Source organism: Plecotus auritus (genome assembly GCF_963455305.1).
Source record: "Plecotus auritus genome assembly, chromosome: 3".
Taxonomy (NCBI): domain Eukaryota; kingdom Metazoa; phylum Chordata; class Mammalia; order Chiroptera; family Vespertilionidae; genus Plecotus; species Plecotus auritus.
In genome coordinates this window covers 187,155,357-187,176,937 of record NC_137772.1, presented here as the reverse complement: position 1 = coordinate 187,176,937, position 21,581 = coordinate 187,155,357, and the positions used below count along the sequence as shown (strand labels likewise).

At 40.9% G+C, this 21,581-nt stretch overlaps 1 protein-coding gene across 1 annotated transcript in view; it reads right to left on the bottom strand.

Moving 5' to 3' along the window:
* PKP2 (plakophilin 2) overlaps positions 1 to 21,581 on the bottom strand; it is an 86,931-nt gene that overhangs the window by 9,552 nt on the left and 55,798 nt on the right. The window contains exons 7-10 of the mRNA XM_080663092.1: positions 13,320 to 13,437; positions 12,298 to 12,462; positions 11,070 to 11,243; positions 5,587 to 5,740 (exon numbers count right to left, since the gene is read on the bottom strand). Of these exons, the coding sequence (XP_080519218.1) occupies positions 5,587 to 5,740; positions 11,070 to 11,243; positions 12,298 to 12,462; positions 13,320 to 13,437 (611 nt within the window). The remainder of the gene's footprint in view (positions 1 to 5,586; positions 5,741 to 11,069; positions 11,244 to 12,297; positions 12,463 to 13,319; positions 13,438 to 21,581) is intronic.

Genomic DNA, 21,581 nt, shown 5'->3' with positions numbered 1-21,581 from the left:
GCCCACGGGCTGGATCCGGCCCGTTCGGCTGTTCTATCCGGCCCGCGGAGCCGAAAGAGCGGAGGGTTCTCTTGCTCTCCCCTCCGCTCCTTTACTTTGAATTTATATTAGTTCACACAAACACTCCATCCATGCTTTTGTTCCGGCCCTCCGGTCCAGTTTAAGAACCCATTGTGGCCCTCGAGTCAAAAAGTTTGCCCACCCCATAACCCATAGTCACAGACAATAGGGTGGTGAAGGATTGGGGGTGTTAATGGGGGAGAAGGCAATGAGGGAAAAAAAGGACATATGTAATACTTTCAACAATAAAGATTTATTTACAAAAAGATATGGAACATATTTCTCTTGCTGTTGTTGCTCCTCAGAGCTCTTTGTGTTGTGTTTATTGTAGTTACAATAAACTACATATTTCTGCTTAATTTTATTATTTTTTCATCTGAGTTTATGTGGCACCTTGAACTGTACTTCTCTCTCTATGAGTCTACATTGTGATTAAGTTACATGACTATCTGAATTCCAGGTGTGGCTACGGGTCCCTTGAAGACATAGTATTCGTTTCTGGATGTCTATATTCGACCGCCATGCCTATAACAGAGACCTTTGATAAAAGGAACTGAACAATATGTCATCCTTTGATGACACCTGGGCCCCACTGACAGGAAAGGCATACCTTCTCCTCAAAGGCCGGAACACTTCCTTTCTGACTGTGTTTAAGCACCGCAGCAGAGTGTGAAGGGCTTAGATCTCATTCTCTGAGGCCACACCTCTTTAGTTTCAGTCCTGTCTCTGCCACTTAATGGCTGTGTGGTCTGGGCAAGCTCCTTAACCTCTCTATGCTTGGTTTTCCCTAATCTGTAAAGTGGGGTAATAACAGTATTTACTTCACAGGGTTGTTTTTTTTATTTTTTTTTTTTTTTTTTTTTTTTTTTTTTTTTTTTTTTTTTTTTATTTATTTTTTTTTTTTTAGGTACTGTTTTTTTTTTTTTTATTTTTTATTTTTTATTTTTTATTTTTTTTTTAATAAATCTTTATTCAGATTATTACAATTATTTCTCCTTTTTCCCCCCATAGCTCCCCTCCACCCATTTCCCACCCCACCTTCTGCCCTTACCTCCCCCCCACTGTCCTCATCCATAGGTGTATGATTTTTGTCCATTCTCTTCATGAACCCCCCATAGCCCTTTCCCCCTGAGAATTATCAGTCCACTCCCTTTCTATGCCCCTGATTCTATTATATTCACCAGATTATTCTGTTCCTCAGGTTTTTAATTCACTTGATTTTTAGGTTCGCTTGTTGATAGATATGTATTTGTTGTTCATAATTTTTCTCTTTACTTTTTTCTTCTTCCTCTTCTTTAAGAATACCTTTCAGCATTTCATATAATACTGGTTTGGTGGTGATGAACTCCTTCAGCTTTTTCTTATCTGTGAAGCTCTTTATCTGCCCTTCAATTCTGAATGATAGCTTTGCTGGGTAGAGTAATCTTGGTTGTAGGTTCTTGCTATTCATCACATTGAAAATTTCTTGCCACTCCCGTCTGGCCTGCATAGTTTCTGTTGAGAAGTCAGCTGACAGTCGTATGGGCGCTCCCTTGTAGGTAATTAACTGTTTTTCTCTTGCTGCTTTTAATATTCTCTCTTTGTCTTTTGCTCTTGGCATTTTAATTATGATGTGTCTTGGTGTGGTCCTCTTTGGATTCCTTTTGTTTGGGGTTCTGTGGGCTTCCTGGACTTGTAAGTCTATTTCTTTCACCAGGTGGGGGAGGTTTTCGGTCATTATTTCTTCAAATAGGTTTTCAGTATCTTGCTCTCTCTCTTCTTCTGGCACCCCCATAATTCTGATGTTGGTACGCTTGAAGTTGTCCCAGAGTCTTCTTACATTATCTTCAACTTTTTGGATTTTTTTTTTTTTTGCTTTTTGCTTTTTCGGTTGAGTGTTTTTTGCTTCTTTGTATTTCAATTCTTTGACTTGATTCTTGTGTTCCTCTATTCTGTTTCTGGGTCTCTGTATAATATTTTTTATTTCAGTCAGTGTATGTTTAATTTCTAGTTGGTCCTTTTTCATATCTTCGAGGGTCTCGTTATATTTATCAGCCTTTTCTAGGATATTCTTAAAAAGTCTTATAACCGTGGTTTTGAATTCTATATCCAGTCGTTTGTTTTCCTCCATTTCTTTCGTTTGTGATCTGATTCTTTGACCCCGCATTTTCATTGATTCCCTGAGTTGGTAAGGTAGATATTTGTGCTAGGTTTCCAATATGGCCCAGTGGGTCTGCTTCCCCAGTTAACCTGAGGTGGACACTCTTGGTGCACCCCTTTGTGGACTGTGTGTACAGCCTTGTTGTAATTAAGTCTTGATTGTTGTTGGTATCACTGGGAAGAATTGACCTCCGGGCCAGTTGGCTGTAAGGATCAGCTGTGTCTATGCTGGGAGAAGTTCGGTGCTGGAGACAGCCTTATAGGATTAGACTTGCCAAATTGCAATAGCCTCTGTGCTCAGCTTGGATGGGGTGGAGTCTCAGTCTTGGCTTCCTGTCAGCCTTGCCCTTGCGCGCATGTGCGCTTTCAGTCCTCCGCCTTCCCCAGCTCGAGTCTCTGCCTGAGAGTCCAGACTCCCCCCACAAGAGCGTGGGTCCCCAGGGGCTCGCCTGGAACTGGGGTTCACTGCAGTCAGAACTGGGGCTCTGCAGTCAGAATCCTCTGACTCCCTTCCACTAGGGAAAGCCTGTGGCAACTTCCGCAGCCTTTGTGCGCACTGGCCCGCGCGGGCGCCTTCAGACCTAACTGGGATTCAGTGCGGTCGGAGGCTTCCTTCCCCCTTCCGCCAGAGAAAGTCAGCCAGGCTCTCAGCCGCCCTTCCTCTCTGCGTGCACAAAGCCCCTTTGCCGTACCTCCAATTCTCTGTGAGCTTTTCTCTTTGCTTCTAGTTGTAGAATTTTCACTCAGCCAGCTTTCCTGTGGTTCTGGATGGTGTCCGTTCTGTCTTTTAGTTGTAGTTTTGAAATTGTTGTGCGAGGCAGCAGTTTAGGTGTTTACCTATGCCGCCATCTTGGTTTCTCCCGGGTTGTTTTTTTTAAATATATTTTATTGATATTTTACAGAGAGGAAGGGAGAGGGATAGAGTTAGAAACACCGATGAGAGAGAAACATTGATCAGCTGCCTCCTGCACACCTCCCACTGGGGATGTGCCCGCAACCAAGGTACGTGCCCTTGACCGGAATCGAACCTGGGACCTTTCAGTCTGCAGGCTGATGCTCTATCCACTGAGCCAAACCGGTTTGAAGGATTAAATAAGTTAATATGTATTACTGCATCATAATACCCTGTGCCTCGTAAGCTCTCAACAGAGATGAATTACTACCAGAAGGCTTCCTCTTTTTAATAAGTTAAACCACAGAACTAAAGGCCTTGAAAACATGACATTTCCTTCCACTCAATTTAGGTTGAAAACATGAAAGTAAGTCTGTGACAATCACAACAGAAAATGCTCAGTCTCTCTGTGAGGTGCAGTGGTGGCTGCTGAGACCGGGGTTGCCCACAGTGAGAACAATCACTGATGAGTGAGCCCCACCTTTCCGCCTTACCACCACCAGCAAGTCCACTTCTGTAGCTCAATTTTAAGGTTGAAAGATAGGGTCATGTCTAAGGAGTGAGAATTATAGAAGATAGAGTCTTTTAACATTTTGTGTCATGTTTGTTTTTCTTAGAAAATATAACTGTTTACCTCGACAAAGCTTAACACTACAATATAGAAAGGGAGGGTCTCTTTGTATTGCTCTTCCTCTCTTATTATAATACAAGAATAAATTCTTTTGTGTACTCACAACTGTAAACCTACTTTGCCCCACCCTGTGTTTACACACACACACACAGTGGGCCTCCACAAATACATTCACTTATTCACTTTGGGACAATTAAAATTGGATCTTTAATAGTGAAATCTAAAATGAAAGGCCTTATCATGATATAGGAAGGTTATAACTCAAAATCATATTGTTGAGGGAGATTTTATGTAATGGCTAAAAACCCAAGCCAAGACATGGATGTTTGAAAATTTCAGAAACAATGAATGAATGTGAATTGAGATCCTAGAGAAGTGTCCAAATACTTCCTGTTGCTTGCACACACTGTACACTGTTACCTGATCCTGGGAAAACACTGTTAGGTGGCGATTACTAATCTCTCCCTGTTTGGAGCAGTTAAATGACTAGTCACGGTGACCTTGGTGGCACTGCCGGACGCAGGTCCATGTCCTGTGCAGAGGCCTATTACTCCATCACCACACCAAGCTGCCTATCTTCACATTTTAAAAAAATATATAAGTGTTACATTTATTTCTTTAAATCTAAGTAAAATGTGATGCTTGCATTCCGGGCCAGACATGGAAAGTTTTACCTGGCCATGAAGTCCCTCAAGAGAAACACAAAACATGCATTTCAAAGGGACTTTCATTTATTCCTGGCTCTTCATACTCTGAACCAAGACAGGTCCTTTTACTCAAATTATATATTTGACATAAAGCCAATTTAAAATTTAAAAACTGCATTTATCTTGCTGAAGCCTCATCTCACTATTGCCCTTAAAATGAGGGGCGGGTTATTAGTGAACTCATCTTCCATAAACTGCGGCGCTACAGCTTCATCTTCCCAGTTAGAGGACCTGTGCCGAGACCTGCAGCACTTCTACCTGGAAGGCACATGCATAATGTGTAGAGTGCAGTTATTTTCATCAGCAAAGTTTTAAAGATGGAGTCAACATCTTATTTGGGAAAAGAAAAAAGTCGAAGGATTATACACCAACTGAAGCGGAGCACAAAAGCCCACATGAGACAATGGGAACACTCCCATAACGCTGAGTGCCGATGGCAAAGTCTCTTTTAGATCCACTGAAAAGTTTCCAGGCTCGTCATATTTATAATGGGCATGAAACCACCTGTCCAGGGTTGGGCTGCCTGCTGCCTTTGGAAATGACATTATTAAAACATAACCACAGTCTTCAATATCTCTCATGCTGTGTGTGTGTGTGTGTGTGTGTGTGTGTGTAATTTTAGAATAATCCACTCCATTAAATTAACCCACAAAAATTTGTTTATAATTTCAGAGAAATGACTACTTTATAGAACATTAGGAAACATACTTAATTTTGACATTATCTTCCCATTATGTCATCTTATAGTTTTTTACTTGATTCACAGTTATCAGATATTTCTAAGTATTAAGCAAGTAAATAAAACATTGTTATGTGATAGTGTAACATAGTTATCATCCTTGTCAATACAGACTTTCATAAAAAGGAGCAAATATGTTTCATTGTATTTATTCTAAAACCATCCATGCTGAATCTTCTGCAGTAATTAAAATGAACGAACAAAAATGCTGGATACGAAGAAAAATCCTATTGGAGACCCAGTTAGAAAGCCTACCCTTGATGCCTGGGTGCACAAAAGTCAGGTCTAGTTATCACATTTTGCTCTTTATTCACATTTTCAGCCCATCATTGTAAAAACAATGTGATAAGGACAATGTTTTATTGCATTTGTATTTCCAACATGGTCACACTACATGTAGCCATCCTTACTGACTCACCAATTTCATTGCACAGGGAAAGGTTCCGAGACAGATTCCTCAGCAGGGAGACTGCGGTCTTTTTCACACTGGGGTCACCAATGTGCAGCATCTTCCGGGTGTGCTGCAGGCCATTTTCCTTCTGGACCACGGTCTGCGCTACTGACATCGGCATCTGTTTTGTGGGACACATCCTATAAATACTATTGCATTTGACTTCCCAATAATACTGTTTCTGTCGATTGCTAGAGATTGAGCAAGACGTTTTCAAAACTACAACTGTGACTAAATCAGCCTAAAGATACTGTCTTTAAATTCTTATTAGGGTTTCAATTGAATTACTGGGTAAAAACAGCTTATGCCGTGGTTTTTAATGTAGCAGTAGATTTGGTTAGCTACTGTATTTTTTGCATCTGTTTATAAATAAAATGGGCCTCTCTTTGTCTTTCCTTTCTGTTGATCAGTGCACCTTTTATTCAGTTTCAGTTCGTCACTGTGAAATGAACATGATAAAGACAATGTTTTGGTATCACAGCTGTAGAATAAAAGTTACATTTATTGGTTGTTGGCTTAGTCATCTTTTCTGTTTCGTCTTGTTCAAATTTTGGCATTTTACATATTTTAATCAAGTTATTCGTTTCCAAAAAAACCAGTGTATTATGAAAGAGACACTGGGCTTTTAAAAGAAGAAATGCATTGCTAGTCAGACTATCTGTAAGGCTATGCTCTGTGTCAGAGGCTCATGTGCTAGTTGCAGGTCCAGGTCCTCTAGAGGCAAATCTCTAGAATTAGGCTGGTCGCCTACTTTCACAGGGCATCTGGGTTCTGACTAGGCTCTTCCGAGCATCAGCAAACCTCCAACCATACCAAGGCCTTAGCTTGTGTGTTGGCAACTTTATAGAGTTCTACTTGAAGCTAATTTGAGGTCACCATGCCAGAAATTCCTGCAATTCATGACCATTTTTCAGGGTGTATCTTCTCTGTTTATCTTATTCAAACACCGCTTGTTCCTTCTCTCCCGCTCCCTACGGGATCGCTGTCCTTCTTACATTCTCCACTGTACCTTTTAGAACAGGGGCTCTTAATATAGGGTCCGATATAGATTTCAGGGAGGGGACAGGTGGCCCTTAAAACTGCTCTTGTGTTTATCTTTCTCAGGGAAAGGGTCCATAACTTTTATTACTCAGTCTCCTTGATTCAAAAAAGTTCAATAACCACTATTTTAGAATGTTTGTTTTATTGTAAACACTTTATCTTTCACTAATTCACAACACTTTTCATTAGACTATTTGCTCTCCTCTGAGAAGAATCCTCCCCTGTAGCCGTCTAGACAGGAGGCAGTTTATTCTGTACAACCCCCATGTCTCGGGCATGTAGGTGGGCTTAGGATTCCTCTCTCTTCCCAAGGACTCGTCTATATATTTGTCTTCCCTCATATGCAAACCTCTGCTCTCCTGAGTTACTGCCATCCAGCTCTGTCACCCACATAGCATTTTCTTTGTCATCTCAAGCCCTAGTGGTCCTTTCCCAACATCCACTGGGGCTTTAGAGGGCTCAGAGCCTTCTCCTCCTCCTATCCATCTATCCATTGTAGATGACCACTTCAATTACCTCAGTTTCTAGGTTTCCTAAAGGTCAGTTATGAACACAGGTTTATGGAGTGGATTTTTTCTGGAATTATGTATAATGGCTTGCTTCTCATGTTTTTCTATTCAGTGATTCTTTTTAGAAATTACAAAACCAAGTATTTTTTTTTTAAAATCACACCATCTAAGCATAACAAAGTTAGGAAAATAATCAGAGAAGATATTCATAAAAGTAAAAATGTTAATAAAAAGCATCTCCTAACTTGCAAGAACAAAGAGTCCCTGTAACATTGTTACATGTTGCTAATAATCCTATATAATAAAGAGGTAATATGCAAATTGACTGTCACAACCTCACACAAGATGGCTACCCCCATGTGGTCAAAGATGACTGCATCCATGTAGTCACAAAGATGGCCGCCACAAGATGGCTAGTGGGGGAGGGCAGCTGGGGGCAACCAGGCCTGCAGGGCAGGGCAGTTGGGGGCAACCAGGCCTGCAGGGCAGGGCAGTTGGGGGCAACCAGGCCTGCAGGGGAGGGCAGTTAGGGGCGACCGGGCCAGCAGGGGAGGGCAGTTGGGGGGGCGACCAGGCCTGTAGGGGAGGGAAGTTGGGGGCGACTAGGCCTACAGGGCAGGGCAGTTAGGGGCGACTGGGCCAGCAGGGGAAGGCAGTTGGGGGCGATCGGGCTGGCAGGGGAGGGCAGTTGGGGGTGATTGGGCTGGCAGGGGAGGGCAGTTAGGAGTGACCAGGCTGGCAGGAGAGGGCAGTTGTGGGCTATCGGCTGGCAGGGGAGCAGTTAGGCGTCAATCAGGCTGGCAGGGGAGTAGTTAGGGGGTGATCAGGCTGGCAGGCAGAAGCAGTTAGGGGCAATCCAGCAGGCAGGCAGTTGGGCAGTTGGGAGCCAGCAGTCCGGAATTGTGAGAGGGATGTCCGACTGCCGATTTAGGCTGATGGATCGGGCCTAAACCGGCAGTTGGACATCCCCCGAGGGGTCTCAGATTAGAGAGGGTGCAGGCTGGACTGAGGGACACCCCCTCCCAGTGCACGAATTTCGTGCACTGGGCCTCTAGTTTCTCCTATAAATGTCCAGGCAAGTTCGATTGTCATAATCTTGATTCTGGATTAATACCAGTTCACTGTAGGCCTCCTTCCAGGGGACTGGACTGGTCAGGGGTTACACACAATAAGGGCAGTTATGAAGATATCTCTGTTGCTTGGATTCCATGAGAGATCTTGGATTGCAAGAGGCTAAAATCCAAGCTTAAAGGGTTTGCTCAGTTAGTCATCCTTAGAGCATAACAAGCTTAAACACACACACACACACACATACACACACACACAGTGCAATTTAATTTCTGACATTTTCTTAAAAAAAAAAAACTTTTTTGTTGAAAGTATTACATATGTCCCTCTTTCCCCGCCCCCTTGAGCTCTTCTAGCCCACCCCACCCTGTGCCCCAGGCCTTTACCACCCTATTGTCAGTGACCATGGGTTATGTATATATGCATACAAGTTCTTTGGTTGATCTCTTCCCCCCTACCCACCCTCCTCTGCCTTCCTCCTGAGGTTCCACAGTCTGTTCCATGCTTCTTTATCTCTGGATCTATTTTGTTCATCAGTTTATTTTATTCACTAGATTCCACAAATGCGTGAGATCATGTGATACTTATCTTTCTCTGACTTGCTTATTTTGCTTAGCATAATACTCTCTATTGACATTTTCTTGTAAGCTGGCTGGTGGTTAATAAGATGGCTTCTGTGGTTTGGGAAAGTGACAGTAGTTTTGGGAAACTCAGCATGGGAAAACGAGAAGGTAAGATAATAAATTAATGTCCCTGTGTCATTCAGGTCTCTTTGGTAGTTTCCCATTTCTGTTTGAGCACAAGTACATTTTACAGAAAATAAAAAAGATCGAAAGTTGTTCATACATATTCTTAACCACAGTGCTAAGATGTTGGTTTTAGTACTGAACAATTTGATTCAGAGCAGAGCAAGCTTCTGTGTAAACTCATTAAAGAATGAATATGATTTCTCAAATAAAGAATAAATAATATTTTTGTTATCTATAAGATGCTTTTCCCTATAAGGATGGATACTTGGCACCTGGCCATACCATGAATTATTTTGAGGGAGTTTATTCTAATCATTTTATGATTAAGGCAAATAATTTTAGTTCAAATAGTTACATATTTATAGAATCCCTAACTATGTGCAGCAAGGTGCAAAATATATGGAGGTGGGAATACGCTTTTACTGTTTCATGTATTTTGACGTTGCTCATATAAAGTAAGTGAGAAGCAGTTCTTAGTGTGTAGTTGAAGTTCTTGGACACAAAGCACAGATGTCCTTTCCAACTCCACACTGCAGTGGACATCTGCTATATTTGCCTGCCCAGCATTTATTATTCCTGTTGGTAACAACACTCTGCTTTTCCATTGAGGTGCTACTCCTCCTGTACCATTTCAGTGGTAGAAGTGTTAGTGACCCTCCCCTGCTCAAATCCATGCCTCTGAAATCCACATGTGGGCACATTACCCAGACCTGGCCAATCAGAACATCACAGGCCCCTGGCCCTGGTACTGATTCAGAAGTGGGTAAGGAAGACTAATTCTCTGAGTCCTTAAAAAAAAACAAAAAAACAAACAAACAAACAAAAAAAACCCATATATATATATATATATATATATATATATATATATATATATATATATATTTCAGAGAGGAAGGGAGAGAGAGATAGGAACATCAATGATGAGAATCATTGATCGGCTGCCTCCTGCATGCCCCACACTGAGGATTGAGCCTGCAACCCAGGTATATGCCCTGACCAGGAACCGAACAGTGACCTTTTAGTTCATAGGTCGATGCTCAACCACTGAGCCACGCTGTTCTGAGTTCTTAACACATTGTGGACGGACCACAAGAATTCTCGTGTTTTCTGTTCTAAGGCTTGTGGCCAATCACGAGAATTCTTTAAAAAGATATTAGCTTGTTAGAACGTGTAATAAATAACTTCAAAATGCAATGGGTATTTAATTTTAAAGTGTGCCTTTAACATTTATGTAAAACATTTATTTTTTGTGTTCGTTCAATAGAAACTTATCTGGCCACTGGGTAAAGCTAGCAATAAAACTACTGGTCCGCAATTTGTTAATAGAGCTACTGGGCAAAAGTAATTTCTTTTCCTATGGGGACATAGGGCTGGATAAAATGTAAGCCTGAAATCATTAGTGCTATCTTTGCTACAACATGAAGAGAGCCATTAAGAATGAAACCAACAGCTGTGGCTAGTGTGGCTCAGTTGGTTGCTGGATTGATTCCAGGTCAGGGCACATACCTGGCTTGTGGGCTCTATCCCTGGTGGAGGGTGTGCAGGAGGCAGTTGACTGATGTTTCTCTCTTTCTCTCCCTCTCCCTTCTTCTCTCTCTAAAAATCAATTAAAAAATCTTTTAAAAAAATGAAACCAACAGAGGAAAATGGAGCCTAGATATAGTCATAACTCCAGTTTCTGGGGCACCTACATTCCACCATGACAGAAGAAAGACCCACCTGGACTTTTCAGTTATGTAAACCAAGAAATTCGTCTTTAAAAATATTTATTATACTTAAGTCAGTTTAGGTGGGATTCTGAGACTTGTAACTGAAAGAGCTTTGACTAGTATCAGTATTTATGAGTCCTTCACTCGCAGTGACCTGGCTTGGCAGAAGCTGAACGTTCTGGAACCCTGCAACTCTCTGGCAATTCCTGATAGGCCTTGAACTTGTATTCATCCAGAATCAACAGGACAGAGAACTGTCTTAACTGAAGGGAGAACGTTTTTGTTCTTACCTCACCATCTCATCTTCAAACCTAATGGAGGTACGTCTATAATGTCATTACTTTACAAAGTAGGAAAACAGGCATGATACTCACTGGGCCGCTTCCTGCCGTGAGATTCTGGAGAGCTCCCAAAGATGCTTCCTGGGTGTAGCTTCGGCCACTTTTGGCGATCAAGGACAAATACATCCGGATCACGATGGAGTGCCACAGCCACTCCACACCCTTCGGGTTGCTCTTTTCCTCGGGCATAGGCATGTCCTGGTATTGCTAACCACACACACGATGAAATCTAGAATTAATGCTTTCAAGGGATTTCTACAATTCCACACCCAAACCAAGAGACTAGGAACACTGAGACTCGTCTAGAGAGACTCATAATTTGTATAGTAAGAAACCCCTGAAATGGAAATGAAAATGCAAATATGTATGATTCCCAATCACTTCACTTTTAGCCCATGATGACCATTTCTGCCTAGCAACCCTCAACTTTCCATTTCACTGTGAGAAAGAACTCAGAGCATAAAGCACAGGCTGCCCTAGAACAGTCTCCAGGCTGCTGGTAAATGAAAAGCTAAATTAGGCACAAACTCTCTGAAGATAAGAAACACAGGCCTCTTCCCTCCGAGTCCACTGAAGTGGTCCAGGATCACATCAGGATTCTAAATTTACCAGCTGTTCTCCAAGTTCACAAACACCACGACACCCCAAGGAGTAGGAGAGGTCACATTCTTTCAGTTTTCATAAAATGCCAGTGTGAACAGTATTCCTTCCTATGGATTTGCGTTTGGGATGTCCGAAGTTTGTTTTTAGAATGTCCAAATCTGAATATCTGGGCTGTTTTTAAACGTTGAAACAATTCATATACCATTGGCCATGGTGCCTTAAGCCTATTTCCTAAGCAACAGGGCACAAAGCAGTATGGTTTTAATGGCTAACAATGAAATCTAGAGCTGGATTGCCTGGAACTGAACCTCATCCCCTCTTAATTTGCTGAATAATTCCGGGAAAACTGATTAACCTTTTTGTACCTCTATTTCCTCTTCAGTATATGAGGGTATTAATCACACACACATTATAGGGTTGATGTAAGGATGAAAATAACTCAAAATAATGCCTGACATAAGGGGTGAGCAAAAGTAGGTCTACAATTGTTTATGTGAAAATTAATTCAATAATTAATAAATAATAATAGAAGAATAAACCCTGTGCTTTGTGTACGCACAACTGGTAACCTACTTTTGCCAACCCTAGTATACTAAGTACATGGAAATGTACATACATAACCACTTTTTCTTTTAAAGCCCCCCTCCCCCCAACTTACCTCTTTTACTTTCCTGCTTCGATTGCCAAAACACCCAATACTTTTGTTGTTGTCCATCTGGATATTCCGGTTTTGAATATAGTTACTTTGGGAATATTTCTCTGGGAGCTCTGCCTCCAGCTGGTAGGAGAGGTTATGAAGAATGCACACACAGTTCTCTGTGGCCTGAGAAACACACAAATATTGATCAGATACATATAGACATCCCTTTGCAAGTGTGATATCACAGCACTTATTAGGCTTTAGATCTTACAAGGTTTACTGGATGCTTGGACTATAGGGAGCCTGGGGGAATAGAATGAGTATGGCCAGAAAGGCTAAGGCTAGACCATGAATGATCACAAGCATAGTGCTAAGGCGTTGAGGCTGAATTTCTTGAAACAGTGGCGAGCCCTTCTAGTTTACTTTTTAGAGTGGGTTCCCAATGATTCTGTATTTTATGTATATAACTTAGTAGCCATGTGAAATTGGAAAACATGAGGAGAGGTTGTTTGTAGGGGCCAATCAGGAGCCAATTGCAATAATCAATATGAAAGTTGCACAAACTAGGACCGCAGAGGTAGGCAGCATTAGGGAGGAATGATAGAGCAAAGGGCATTTCACAGGTAGAATGGACATGATTTATTGCTGTGGGATGTGAGGAGAGGCAGTGCGAGATTACCCATATTTCTATTTTTATTTGGTGGATGATGGTGATTATGAAGAAAGATTGCACAGAGAAGGAGCAAGTTTGGGAGGAGGGAAGAGATGAATTTAAGTTCATTGCTGAACATGGAGCATTTGGGCTCCTTTTGAATATCTACACAGAGTTGTTAAAGAAATAGTTGGAAATTTAAGTCTGGAAAATAGAAAAAAATGGGGCTTGATATATTTTAATATTTCTAAGTGTGTATGGGAAATCCTCAGCTCAGTAAATGAGTTAAGGAATAAAGCTAAACCCAAACTACTACTTCAAGAATACTCTGAAGAGTCTTAGTGAGACAAAGTAATTCAACATGTAAGATATTTAACTCATGCATCACCTTGTCGTCTGGCTGGTAATCTGCAATGGTTCCTCTGACATAATGGACCAGCGAATCAATCAGTCCATCACACCGTCTCATCACTTTCCTCCCATCAGGGCCAGCTGAACTCATGTTTCTATCAGGAAAAACAAACAAACAAAAAACCATCAAGCATAGGCCATGTATCCAATAGGCCCCTGTTTCAAAGCTTTACTTGATGCTTCTTCCAAGGGTTTGGAAAACTAGCAAATTTGTCAAAGAGTGACAGTCTTGCCCTGTGGTCTCTATCAATTGTTCAGTGGTCATTAAATCTGTACACAGCTTCTAAATATATTCATAGTAGAGGCCCGGTGTACAAAATTCGTGCTTGGGATTTGGGGGGGGGGTGTCCCTCAGCCCGGTCTGCACCCTCTCCAATACGGGACCCCTCGGGGGATGTCCGACATCCCTCTTGCAATCAGAGACCGCTGGCTCCTAACCGCTCACCTGCCTGCCTGCCTGATCATCCCTAACAACTCTGCCTGCCTGCCTGATCGCCCCTAACTGCCTCTGCCTCGGCCCCCGCCATTGTGGCTTTGTCTGGAAGGATGTCTGGTCTAATTAGCATATTACCCTTTTATTAGTATAGATAACATGTCATCATCAATCAAAGGCTCTGCTTCATTCCAAGCAACAAGGTTATAGCATTATTTACTTAATCTTCACCCATTTTTGAGAGGGTACTCATATGAGGCAAAGATTTTGCAATTAAAAGAACAAATGACACAACAGACATTGTGTAGTATGATAGCCAAGTCCCAACTTGCTCTGTGACTTAACTCCAAGGTACAAAAAGTTACTTAAATTCATTGGGCCTCAGTTTCCTCATTTATAAAGATAGGGTGCTGGACTCTATTATTTGGGGTTTTTTGTAGGTTTCAGTGTAAACTGTTACTGACAAATATTAAACCAAATGCACTAAAATGTGATTATTCTATAATTAAAGTGGCAGAAAGTCACAAAAAATGCAGGGTTTCACAGTGTGTTCGACCTAAGTAAAAAAACAAGACCTATAAATATCTTTGCACTTAGTCTATTTCTAATTTTGCTAAGCTATGACACCTTTCTATAAACAGTAACTAAATCCACAAGCAGAGATTGTTTCCTTATAGAGAAATGAAGTTTATGAAATATAGTAAAGTAATGCATTTGGGGATCATGTTTCAGATTCAGATCATGCTGCTATTCAGGTATTATTGTTACCATGTTCCTTTGGATTAAGTTTTTCTTGTTAGCATTAACCATTAAAAAATACCCCTCCCCCCAAAATGTTAACCTCCTTGTTAACAAAAATGGCAAAAGATCAATGCCTTTTGCCAACTTCAATTGCTAAGAACTATTACTAAAAATGTATTGGACTAGTTCCTTTTACTGGTAGGTAGAATATTCAAAGCACATTAAAGACTTATTTATAATGTCTCAATGTCATTCTGAACATCAAAAGAACTACAATTCTAAGAACTTTTGGGGTCTTATTTTCTTCATTTAAAAAAATAATATACTGCTCTAAGTGATTTCAAAAAGACTTTCTGCTCCCAAATACTACTTTCAATTAGTAACGTCAAAGAACAAATGTGCCTGGCATTATAGCAAGAACTAAAGGAAATAAGGGAAAAACACACAGCACTGTGTGTTCTCTGCTCCCATGGAGATGACATCTATAGGGCGAAACTGATGATACCTGACTGTTTTTAACCAACAAAATTGCAATTTCATGATTCAACCTAATAGTTGAGGAGATAAGACAAATACACCTAACACTAAGGATACTAATAACTTAATGGTTGCAGAATTGATACAACCCCAATTTTTTATTTTAACAAAATCCCTTCTCTGACCTTACTTCTTTTTTGACATTTCTAATTAAAGATTCACTTCCTTACTTAATTTTCGCTGTACCTGAAAACATTTGACACTTAAAAAAAATCCTCACCTGAAGAGAGAGGAAGGGAGGGAGAGGTTTGCGGGGAGAGGAAAGAAACTGGGGATCAAACCCACAATCCAGATAGGTGCCCTGACCAGGAATCAAACCGGCCACCTTTAGGTGCACTGGACGATGTTCACTCCAGCCAGGCAAAACTTTGATATTTGGTACATTAAAAAAGATAATGACTGGGTTCATAACCTGTTAATAAAACCATTTTACTATGTTTTTTTCCTCAAGAAATGATCATTTGAATCAAGATCCTCTATCTACTCTCTGAGCCTGTCTCCTTATTTTACACATGGAAAAACTGAGGCCCATTGAGTGTAGGTTACTTTTCCAGGTAACAGCAATAGTGGTCAAGTCAGGATCGGAGAGCTGGTCTTTATTCTGTGCTCTGGGCTGCTCCAGAGTGGAGCAAAGCTCATTTGACATTCATTCAGTCTGCCATTTGCTTAGCAAATACCATACATCCCCAATTCCAAGACAATGTTATCACGTTTTAAAGCTCCCCTTTGACCTTTTCAACTTCTGGCTTGGAAAAATGGCAGTATTTTAAGATTGCTTTGACAAATCAAAGATCTGTCTTTCTCACTAGCTAAATCCACTACATACCTTACAGAAGGATGGCTTAGCTTCAACTTCAGGGTGTTTATTTTGGGTGGGAATGGTAATTCAGTTTGGCAGCACTGACAGTTCACACGCACTAACTGTTGTCTTGTAGTTTGGTATTATCCAGACTCTCCTTGCTTGAAACGGGACTTATCAGGGATTGCTGGCAGTTAGCTGATACTTTTGCTGACAGAAAGCACATGGAACCCCACTGCTTCAGTATTTGGTCCTGCATATCAAAAATAGTTCCTACCTTACTCAACCACCCAGAAATATGAATGATAAAGGTGTATTACTTTATAGCACTACTCCATGAATAGAACTCACTAGTTAGAAAGGAATTTGCTATTGTACCACCTAATAATTATTAGAAATTAATATATCTATCATAAAGTATTATTCTCAATAGCTAATACTTCAATTTGTGGGAATCAGAGAATTAACATGGCTAATCTTAGGAAGAATTGATCCTTTTACAGTGTATCTCCTGAATCCTGAGAAATATTTACCTATAACTGTTTCCTATGTGTAGCCCAGTAGAGGCTTAATATGGAAAAATATCTCAGAACTATAAATAAAATATATCAAAACAATTATCTTGTTGAAAAGTAAAAGAGAATGAGCATACAGAGTAGTTACTCACTAAAAATTGATTATTAGATTTACCAATGAATATACTGGAGATGTTTAATTCAGTGTCTATTGTTTGAATTTGCTTAAACAATGAGTTTATTTTCGGCAGGTATAATCCAACAGAAGTCTGGGTAAATACTAGTATATGAGTACCTTGTAGGAAACTAAAACTGTATACTATTGTATACTAAAGCTTAAATTTAAAAACCCAGGTCCTTAGACTGGGGGTAGGAGGCTGCCCACTCGCTCAGAAGGGGGAAGTGGAGAAGAAGATGTAACAACTCGTCACATACAGTCAGGATTACTTTGTAGGTCTGGGCCTGAATGAGAGGATGCAGCTGGAACTGTAATTTGTGTTTGAAATTAAGAATTTTTCCTGGTAATATGACTTGGAAGGGGTGAGAAGAATAGAATCTGAACTCTGTAGGTCTCTGAATAAAACTTCACATACTTAGGATTCAGGTGTTTCATCTGAAAGCAAATTGGTGATTCATGACTCATCCCTGGACCACTTATCTCACATGTTCCTGAGTATCACAATGAAAAAGAGAAAAATAAAAAATCAAACACTCTGCATCTTACTGGAATTAAGAGGAAGAATGGTATGTCTTTGTTAAGATGAATGACAGTGTGACTGAACCTTAAATTCATATGGCACACCAAAGAATGGACAACACCAGATGATAAAAGCAGCTGCCATTTAGTGTGTGTGCTAGACATTATCGTAGGTACTTTACAAATATCATGACCTGTAACTTTCACAAAATTCCTGCAATTAAGGTTCGTAAAACTCTCATTCAGAATCCTGACCTGTGACTCTTGTCTAAAATCAGAATTGCCTGCTCCTAACAGAATTATTACTGGGCCTTCCATAGCAGGGCTGTGTGTGCGTGGCTACAGGCAGGTGTGTTGTCAGTTTGCCAGCACTGAAAGTCAAGCTCAGGGAATGGTCAACTGGCCTGGGCAGACGATGTGCTGATATGAAATGTTTTAAAGTAAAAGGGTATAATTATTTCCATGACATGAAAATGGCAGACAATAATAGTGTTGGGAGTAAATCTTTTCAAGACACTTTACCAACAAAATAAGTAATTCTAAGAGGCAGATATATTTTTTTAATGGGGTCATTTCTACTGATAATAGGTGCAGTTTCATATTAATGCACAATTTACACACACCTTGTATGCAAGACCTGCTGCCTATGGGACCAGTGTTAAAGTCCTAACCAGCACACTGAGACAGTGATCTCCTCAACAGTTTTAAAAAAACTGTGGGTGCATCTTCCTGTTCACCAACAATTATAGGCTTCCCAACACCATGTGTTGTAAATTGTGCAGTTAAGGCCCCCAGTAGTACCAGTCAAGTAAGTACTTCCTCAGAGTCCATTCTAAGACCCAATAGGCACTTGATAAGACACTGGTTGATAAGGAGGCATCCTTCTTCCTCTTGTTATTTGAGATTTAGGTCTGGGCTTTTGTTGAACTCTCAGCTGATACCTATCAAACAGTTGGGCCTTGTCTGTCATTAACCCAGAGAAAGCCGCAGAGGCAGCCTGTGGTGGCACAGAACAAAAGGGGAGCCTCAGTTGAACTGGCAGAGCAATAGAAGTCTCCGCCCAAAGAAGGGCTTGCCTGTTATTCTGAAGTCAACATCAGATCCTGACGTATCCGCAACATCAGCCAAAGTCAACTGTTATATCTGCAAACAGAAGCAACATTGGGAGGTAGAACAAAGCTCTACAACCTACACGTTTTGTTCCTTCCAGGACAAGGAGCATTAACTGAACAAGGATATGGCAGCATCTATTACACATCAAGAAACCAGAATGCGGAGGAGAAAATCTATCCTTGAAATCCTTTAGCTCTGCTTTCCTGCGTTTTTGGGTCTTCCAAAAGTATTCTGAATAGCCGACGCACCCAGTAATCATCTGGTTGGTAGGCAACAGTCATTTCCTCTTGATGTAGCAGGCTGTTCAAGACAGAGTGCCAAGTTCCACTTAAAATCAATTATAAACAGCAAATGAATTTCTAAAACATGCCCAGAAGCCACTGGAACTTGAGTAGACATTCTTGATACCTAAAGGGAAGGTCTAGAGGCCCTAGACTCTAGGGTGCCAGACTAGAATTGATAAAGATGCTCAAGACCTAGAGTAGATGATATTCTGCTTCAATAGCCTGCACCTCCAAGACAGGGGCAGATTCTAAGCACAAGAAAGACATCAGTGGATTTATCCAAATATGTCAACTCACTCATTTTTTATAATGATTAATTAAAAATTTTAATAATAGTTCTGACTATGATGATAGTTTTCAGGTTTTTTTTTTTTTTTTAAAGACTCTCAGTGCCAAAAGATATAGTCAGTAAAACACTATTTGAAATTGTAAGGTATTCGCAGATTTTTTTTTCTTTTTTATATCTTATTGATTTTTTACAGAGAGGAAGAGAAAGGGATAGAGAGTTAGAAACATCGATGAGAGAGAAACATCGATCAGCTGCCTCCTGCACACCTCCTACTGGGGATGTGCCCACAACCAAGGTACATGCCCTTGACCGGAATTGAACCTGGGACCTTTCAGTCCGCAGGCTGACGCTCTATCCACTGAGCCAAAGTGGTTAGGGCCGCAGATATTTTTCTTAAACATGAAGAAAAATCTCTGACAAAGACATTTTTAAAAATCTCTGACAAAGACATTTTTGGAAATTTCTTTTCCTGTTTAAGACTCAACTCATAAACTAACTGATGAAGAAAGACAAGCAAATACAGTGTTCTTGATATAATAAAAATGATTCTTCTGTTTGCTTTGTTGATTCTTCTTCCTCCATATTTTCTCTGTTTTCTTTAATAATTATCACAGTTTGGGGCTCATACTAGGCAGTCACTATTTATGGACCGATAGGAAACAATAAAGAGAGTTTTTTTGGGCAAACGGAAATGTCATATATTTTCTGTGAAGTACAACTTTTTAATCTGGGCCCTCCTCCTAAGGCCATGAATAAGATAGTGAAAATTTAGTCTGAGGTGTGCGGACCTTTGCAAGGGGGGTGGTTGTTAGTTGTGCTGCTTGACAATTCCAATAAGACACATACTTGTAGAAACACTGGATTCAGGGAGATCAGAAAGGGGTTACCAGGTAAGCATGGCCATGTTTGTTTTGTTAATGTTATTTTTTTGCTTCACTAATTTAATTATCATTGAGAAATTTCAATATAATGGCCTATACTCCAATTATCCACATTTTGTTGTTAAAGTAATCAACTATTGGAAACTCAGCACCTGTAGTTTGCTGGTAAATATCTAACCACTAGGTTTCTGGAGGCAGGGGAGCAGGGAGAGCTCTGATTTGTAGCATTTGCCAATTTCTGTGGTATAAATACTCCACTATGGCTGATTTCAACCTACAAACATGAGGCCACATATGTGGAGCTATGAAGATGTTGACAATTGCTCTTGCTGGCTGTAGCACAAATTGGAGTGTATCAATTTATTTCTCCTCTCCTAACTTGGATTTTACTACGCATTATGCTACTATAATATTTAAGAAAAAAGTTTATATTTGCATGAACACATTGTTTTCCCTATTACAAAATCTGTATCCCTTTTCAGTGAGTAAGTTCAGCCATGAAAAGTATATAATTCCAAAAGGACCTAAAGAAAGCACCATGGCCCATGGTACATGCTGCTGTGGGCAGATGCTAATCTTATAAAGAAATATTTGATACTTGACAAAAATGACATATCTGACCGTGTTAGTCTTTTTGAAGGATAAATCGTGCATGTTCTCCTATGTGAACACAATTTCGATGTAGCAGCTCCAAGGTGGGCAGAACCAGAGTCGTTGCCTCAAGTTCATTAACAAAGCAAACATTTTAACTACAGGGCAGATTCACTCTGCACCACTGCTATATAGGCCAGGGGAACTGAAGTATGCAGAAGTTTTTTCCCAAAGTAGATTGAAAGAATTTAGTGACACTAACCTAAGCCAACCGCAATGCCAGAAATACTACGCATGTTGCTAATTCATTTGTTGGCTCTATACCCATTGGGGGAGAGGATACCTGAGTGAACTTGTAGCAATTAAGATATCTGCTAATATTTATGACCTTTTTATGCAGCTAACGTTCACTCTTCTTAGAACCATACAGCACCTGTCTCAAAATCTTTTTAGAGTAAGCTGGGGTCTTAAATAAACAACTCCTCAGCAGACATCTCTTATTGTCAGAAACTGAGAGTATTTAATTACAGGTTCCCTGCAGGTCTTTCTTACATTCTGATTCTTATCTCCTGGTGGCTTTTACATGCATTCTGACAACCTCTACTCTCATACGCTTCATCCTTTGTACCTTTTCTTTATATAAAGTGCAGTGCAGAGGTCCACTGGCACAGAATTTCTAAAATGCAGGTACACAAAAAACTAAGATGGCAGCACAAGGTATACACCCGTACATGCTGCCTTTCACAACCACACCAAAACTACAACTAAAAGACAAAACGTCTATCACCCAGAACCATGGGAAAGCTGGATGAGTAGAAGTTCTATAACTAGAAGGAAAGAGAAAAGAGCATTGAGATGTGCACAAGCGCAGAAAAGCTGAGGTACGGAGGCGCGTGAATCGGGCTGGTGGCTGGTGACTGGGTGCGCTGTTTTTTTCAACCCGAAGGGAGACACAAGCTTCCGATTACACTGAACTCCAGTTTCCTGCGAGACTCTGGGGACCCAAACCCCTTTGGGGAGAAGCTGGACTGTCTGCCATCGGGTCGGAAAGTGAGGGTGGCTTTCTTGCAGAGGTGCGCACAGGAATCATTGTTTACTGCACTGGGGCGTGGGACGCAGGGATGCAGAAACTCGGAGATGCAGAGATGGCTGACTGGTAGCCATCGCTGTTTGCCACGCCCTAGTGATTCCCTGAGACCCTGCCCCGCACAATTTACAAACCCACCCAAGCTTCATGCAGCAGCTTCTGCATATAAATGGCCTGCCCTATCGCAGCTTAACCTAACAAACTGCAGCTCTGGTCAGACAGTTCCAAACCTCCAAACCCCAAGCAAAGAGGAGAAATCTGCAGACCTCGCT